This window comes from Diospyros lotus, chromosome 13 (genome assembly GCF_014633365.1).
Source record: "Diospyros lotus cultivar Yz01 chromosome 13, ASM1463336v1, whole genome shotgun sequence".
Classification (NCBI taxonomy): Eukaryota; Viridiplantae; Streptophyta; class Magnoliopsida; order Ericales; family Ebenaceae; genus Diospyros; species Diospyros lotus.
Genome location: NC_068350.1, coordinates 4,562,501 through 4,569,693, shown reverse-complemented (window position 1 = coordinate 4,569,693; position 7,193 = coordinate 4,562,501). Strand labels below are relative to the sequence as shown.

General features: G+C 38.3%; 1 protein-coding gene across 1 annotated transcript; it reads left to right on the top strand.

The window, feature by feature from the left end:
* Positions 1–4,655: 4,655 nt before the first annotated feature.
* LOC127788917 (trihelix transcription factor PTL-like) lies at positions 4,656–7,193 on the top strand. The gene is made up of 2 exons (XM_052317601.1): positions 4,656–5,219; positions 5,886–7,193. The coding sequence occupies exons 1-2, from the start codon at positions 4,762–4,764 to the stop codon at positions 6,856–6,858; spliced, it is 1,431 nt and encodes a 476-aa protein (XP_052173561.1). The 5' UTR covers positions 4,656–4,761; the 3' UTR covers positions 6,859–7,193.

Sequence of the window (7,193 nt, the reverse complement as noted above, 5' to 3'; positions counted from 1 at the left end):
AGCAGGTTATTTAGGGTTTTTTGTTTGGCCTTTATTGGGCTTAACTAAACCATTCTAGTTGTTTTTTTTTTTCGGCTGTAACTAAGCCATTCTTGTTTACTGTTGCTTTGGACCACATGATCTTTTGTTTTTTTTTTGGCCCAATGGCCCAATATTGCTCTTTATGGCTAGTGTTATTTATTTTTAATTGGTCTACCTATCATTGTAATGGTTTGTTCCTTGGCCTAAGTTGTTCCCGGTTCATTTGATTTTTGTAATGGCTGCCGATTCTTTCAGTTGTCATCAATAAAAAAAAAAAAAAGAACAATATGGATGCATATCTAGACACATCTCTTTAGTAATTTATCACAATCAATCATGCTTAGATTATTACTTGATCACAGGGGCGGATTTAGGAAAGAGTTGGTCCCCAGATCCGGAGGTCATGCCAGCCCCCTTTCCCTCAAATGAGTCAAATAGGGATGGATCTGAGGGAGGCTGAGGCTCTTCCCCCCTTCCCCCCCCCCCCCCCCCCCCCCAAAAAAAAAAAAAAAAAAAAAAATTAGTTTCGTTACTATACATGGAGGAGGAAATAATAAAAGGACATGGAAGTACTGAAGGAGTGTTAAATATGTAAAGATGGATATGCGTTGCGTGTGTGTATGTATATAAATGTATTGTACAGAGTGAGGACTGTCAGGGATTGCTTGTAATATTCACATGGAGTAGTACTAACATGGATGAATTTGTGCTCTACTGAATCCAAACAAAAGAAGCAGATTAACAAAGGAAGGGGCCACCCAACTCGTCCATGCTCATACCAGTGCCTCAATTATTGATTTTCAATCTTGCTGCAAATTTATACTGTGCCACGCTTTCACACTTTCTCTTCACTTGGTCTTGGTCACGATGCATAATCAGAAGAATTAAATTATAGATTCTGTGTAAATTTGTGAGATTTCATAATCCAATAAATCGTAATTTACTTTTTTCCAAAAATAAAAATGTGTTCCTGATAGCCCATTTAATCCATTTAAAGGTTCCTTATTTTACTTTAAAAGAAAAAAAGTTTCATTGACCCGACACACAGGGAAACTGCCATTAGGGGTCGAAAAATGTGAACATTAAATTATATATATATGTGTATATATTTTTAAATAAGGTGGAATATTATTAATGCAAGATGTTAATTAATATCTGATCACGCAGATTACACACGTAGATACAAATTAAAGAAAAAACAGAATACGAAAAATTAAACGTGATTATACTTTAATATTTCTAAGTCTATAATCTCAAAACAATAGAATAATCTACTAATATTTAGTTAAAAAATCACAATTTCTTCGAATACAATATTTGTACTAACAAAACTAAAAACTACTCAAATCTTGACTATTTTATATTACCTGTCACACACCATTAGAATTTGACCTTTATTAGCTAGTGGTTGGAGAAGAAACCACTAGCCTCCTTACTCAACCTAAAATTAGGAATAGGGGAAGAAGTTATCAAAGGGTTAACATGAATGGATTTTTTTTTTCTTCTTTTTTTAAGTAAAACATTGAAAAAAAAAAGTAGTCTATATAAAGAAAAGGAACATGAAAACTAGAGGATCTATAAAAAGAAAAGCAACAATCAAAACAAAAAAACAATTCGCAATACATAGTAATAGGATAATCGAGCAAGCAAAAAATGCTAGCAACACACCAACATTTGAGAAGCAACATTTGAGTAGGAAGGTTGATGGAAATTAACCAATGAAACGCACAAGAAGTCACAAAATAGACCCATTTCTTCAAGAAATCTCAACAAGTGGAGAACTATAAAGGGAGATGAATCAACAAGATCAAACCTAATTCAACTCTGAATGAGAATCCTGTTGGATAGGAAAGAAACTATTTTAGGGACATGGACCATAGTACATGATAGAGACTAATTAGAAATGGTTAATGAGTCTTGAAAATAAGTTGAAAAAAGCCATTAACGATCAATGCACTCTTGGCGAGGAGATTCTTATGTATTCCAATCGGAAACATGTATATATCTGAAAATTTGCCACCAACAAAGCCAACAAATTAATTTATATTAGACCAACATTATATATTTTTTCATTTGCAGCATGAATGATTACGTAATAAGACATAATTATTTGCTTAGCCCTCCTCTCTCTCTCTCTCTCTCTCTCTCAGCCCTGGGAGAGATTTTTGCTCACGAGTCACCACCAATTGTGGCTCCCTATGCTCAATCTTCTTCCCTGTCATTATACCTCACGTACATTGTTTTCCCTTCATCGCCCTTCCCTTTCTTAGAGAACTCGACATCCCCCTAATTTCTTTCACTTAATCGCCGTTCCCCACCCTCCAACGCCTCCAACGCCACTTGATCTCTACTAACTAAGCCCTATTATGATCCTTTAACTCCTCCTTAAACCCCCTGCTACCCTATCTCCACCGTGTTGTCTCCTCATTCGATTTTCCCCTGCGATCCATGAGGTTTTAATTTCCTAATGGGATTTTGGTTGATTGGACATGAGATCCAAGTAATTAAGCAAATCTAAAGGCCTTGCCTTTCTAAAGGCAATTTTTATCTCTATTTGAGCTCCTTGGTTTTTTTGCTTGGACTGAAGTGCATCAAGAAGGTGAAGATGATGATAGCGTCATATGGTGAATTCTTGACTCTCCATCTCTGATATTTTGATATTGTATCTTTTCACTCTCCGTCTATTTTTCATTATTATGTAGTTGTAGTGTCTTGGGTTCTAGTTTTTGTAGTCTTTTGGGTTAGAACCCTTAACTTTGTGTGCCATGTTTTCTTGATGTTTACCTAGAGGGTCTAGATTTGGCAAATTTAGTGCTTGCCCTTTACGTCAGCTCCACCCTTTTGAGTCATCTTCCTCCATTTCATTGGGAATTCAAAGCTAATTCAATTAACACTCTTGCATACAATGATTTTACGCTCATGTCCACCCAAATTGCAATGGTTTGTCCTTGAGTACTTAGCATGCAGGAGCCTTTAGTCGATCATTGTTCCTCTCCTTGGTTTGATTGCCGTCTTGGTATGTCTGGCTTTCACCATTGTGGGTTCTCATTTGTACTTGATTGGCTGAGAGAAAAAAAAAAAAAAAAAAAAACATGGTTTATATATTATTATTATCTATTATCTATTATTATCAATTGAATCACCTGAGGAAACAATCTCCTTGTATCCACGTGGAGGAAAGAAATTTAATTCTAAGCTGTAAAATAGACATAAAAGCCATGGGGCGTTTGTCAATAGCTACGAAGACAGATGGAAAGGCAGTTATAGGGTGTAAGGCCTATTTGGTTTGAGCTGCAGAGTCTTACTTGAGTTCGTGCTCTTGTGTCATAACTATATATGCAAAACATCATCCAATAATGTTCACTACAGAAAGGACATGCTCAGGAAATTGCAGATTTAGATCCATATGGACTCTCAACTTATTAAAAGCCTATGAGATTGATGTGATATATCAAAGCCCACAACTACAGTGAAGCCGACACACACTGTTTTAACTGTTACTCATATGAATATTAATATTGGGTAATTTAAATTATATATATATATGTTGCCCATTGCTTTAATTAGCTATAAAGGTTTTGAATTGTTTTTGCCAAAACAAATTAGAATGTTGTGCAAAAGAAGACGGACAAAAACCAAAGGAAGACACATATATATGGATTAGCAGTTATTCACTAATTAATTAAACCTTTCTCGCGGATAACAAAAGTGCAGTGGCAAGTAATGATCTATTTGGGGGATTCACATCCTAAAATAAAAATAAATTAAAACAAAGAATATATAAAGCACAAGAAATATTTTACTTGGAGCTTTTGGAAGCCCAGATCTTTAGATTCGCTTAGCACTCCCCTCTCGTGAACTTTTATATCTAGCTAGCTAATTAGTCGTTAGGATTATAAAGTATTAACATATTGTCATCTGGAAGCTAATAGTTGGGAATTGTATATATATAACAGTTATGATGTGGCATGTTAACTAAGAATATTATGATCAAGTTAGGGATCCAATATCTTCGTTCCACAAAGAGAATTTGAAAAATTGCACAATTATATAAGGCAAATGATGATATATAATTAATTAGTAGGATAAAGCAGTCTAATGTCTCCTTTATTCTGCAGCCATAAAAATTAATTTCTTAATCCGGTCAACAATCAATTGAAAAGGACTAAGAACATTGTCAAATTATAAAATTTAACTGAAGCTAATTAATGAATTAATCATCAAACAAATGAAAAGGAAATCACTGACTTAGTATACTATTTCTTTTAACTTAGGGTTGAAATTTGTTAGTTGTTTCAGAGACAAAGTTGGAGCTTGGGAGTAACGAGAATTTAATTCTCCTCTATGGAGAGAGAGAGAGAGAGAGAGAGAGAGAGAGAGAGAGTCAAAAAGGCAGGATCCTAGGCACTGTTATAGCGTAAGCGGTGGCATGGAGCCCTGCTCGTCTGTACTGCATTGGTCGTCTATCGCCTTTTAACATTTGTCCTCTTTTCAGTGGCACATACATTGTATTGCACTATATTATTATATGCTATACAACCGTAGATACATGTATTATAAAGAAATATATATATATACATATAGCACACTACACTAGAGAGAGAGAGAGAGAGAGATGGGTCCACGGTCCGCTGCCTAAATTCAAAGCCCTTTTCACCGTCCACCCCTTCAATCTGTTCTCTCTCTCTCTCTCTCTCTGTCTCTCAAACTATCCTTTTCACTGTTGAGAAGAACTAATCCATGGACATGGAGGACGAGTACGGCATGGCCGATCTCAGGCAATACATGAACGGGAGGCCCCATTTTCCAGGCATCCCACCGCTGAGAGACATCTTCTCCGCCAATCTTGCACCACCGCCTCATCATCAGCACCACCACTACGAGATGATCTTGATGGATCGCCATCAGCAGCAGCTGCAGCCTGGAGGCCTTCATCATCACCATGATCAGTTCGGCTCTGATTCCGCCACCAACACCAACACCACCACCACCACCACCGCCTCCAGTGTGGCGGCCATGCCCACTTCTAGCACTGTTTATGGGTTGGAGATGGAAGGTGGCGCCCTTGGCGGCGGCGAAGCCGGCACCGCCAGGTGGCCCAGACAAGAAACTCTCACTCTCCTCGAGATCAGATCCAGGCTTGATTCCAAGTTCAAGGAGGCTAATCAGAAGGGTCCATTGTGGGATGAAGTCTCCAGGTGCACACATATATATATACCCTAGCTACTTCAATCTCTCTCTCTCTCTCTAAAAGCTTCCATTTCCGACTAATTTGTACTTTTTGTTTCTTTATCAATACACACACACACTGATGAGCAAGAGCCTCATCCAAGAATGTGAATGAATTTATGTGTTTGATTTGATCATATACCATTAGGCTTTGTGACCTAGAGACACAAGCTAACTATGTGATTTTCTTTCTGAGTGATTGCTTTATTTCTGGGCAAGACCTGGAAGCAACTTGTGCTTTTTATTACTAATTTAGTGGTAGAAAGTGACCTCACAGTGAAGTTTCAGTTAAAGTCTCAGGTGTTATTTTCTTCTTTACTTCGTTTCTGCATTTCGTAACAAGATTGGCTGATCACCACTACTGTGTGGTTCTACTGCACTGACTCATCTATTTCTTTTCGAAAGTGAGTACCTTCAATTTTTTGCTAGTTTTTTGCTACAAGAATGGCTGGCCAATTGGAGCTTTAAGTATCCATCTGCTGCTTCTATTTGATGAAAAAAATTGTACAGCAACTCTTCCAAAGAAAACGCTGAGTTTAGCAACTTGAATTGTCACATTCAAAGTTAAAATAATGGGCAATTTACGGGATCTAAATTGGCAGTCCTTTACGTCTTCAAATTTTGTGAATTTGCAGGATAATGTCTGAGGAACATGGGTATCAAAGGAGTGGTAAAAAATGCAGAGAAAAGTTTGAGAACTTGTATAAATATTACAAGAAGACTAAGGAAGGCAAGGCTGGTAGACAAGACGGAAAACACTATAGATTCTTCCGGCAGCTTGAGGCTCTCTATGGCGATGCCAACCATCCAGCTTCAGTTTCAGAAACCCATCTTCTAGGAAACAATTTTCGCTTCCAGAAAGCGAACCAAGAATCTTTCTTTCAAGCTCCAAAGCTCTGCGATAGCCTTGGCCTCTCTAATTCCTCAGAAACTGACACTTCTTCCTGGGAGGATTACAACGATGTTAATGCCGGCAAGTTAGTGGACAGTGATTCGGCGGAGAAGAAGAAGAAGAGGGGAAGAAGGAGCTGGAAGGCGAAGGTGAGAGACTTCATTGATTTGCAGATGAAGAGGCTGATGGAGAAGCAGGAAGAATGGCTGGAGAAGATGATGAAGACATTTGAAAAGAAGGAACAGGAGAGGGTTTTGAGAGAGCAGGAATGGAGGAAGCAAGAGGCGGATCGGATCGAGCGAGAGCACGAATTCTGGGCTAATGAGCGAGCCTGGATCGAAGCTCGCGACGCAGCTTTAATGGAGACTCTGCAAAAGTTAACAGGCAACGAATTAGTGAAGCCTCCATCGCCAGATAAGCTGTTAATGGGGCCTGAAGCTGAGCTTCAAAGGGAAAGCATCAACAGTTATCTAAGGAGAAAGGAGGGCAACAAGAAATTCAAAGAGAATTCGAGGAGTTTCAGTTACTTTCAGAACAATGAATCATCGGTTTACAATCAAGGTGGAGGAGCCTGTTATGAACTCAATGAACAAAATGGTGGAACTTCACCTCCTACTTTGAATGATGGCTGCTTCAACTTCTTGGTTGGTGCAGATCATGGGAACAACCCGTGGGAGAATTATGGTGTGAAGCTCCGGAACGAAGAAAATCCCTAAAGTAGGTGGCATTACAGGTTCTAGCTAGGAAGCCATTGACTGTTCTTAGAGGTACGTAAGAAATTTGACTACTTTGTTTCCATTGATAATGGGATGCCATTGATGCGTGTTTATGCAGGTTGCTAACCGAGGGTCTAGGGTTTATGTATAGGCTTGGTGTTTCATGGGTCTAGAGAGGCATTGAGGCAAAGAATGGTTTTTTTTTTTTTTTTTTTTTATCCTTCTTTTTCTGGTGGAGTTCAATGGGGATGTGGAGCTTGTGGTGTTTCTAGCTCTTCTATGTTGGTAATTATCATCTCATTCATTTATGAACTTATCTTTTCAGGCATGCCTAA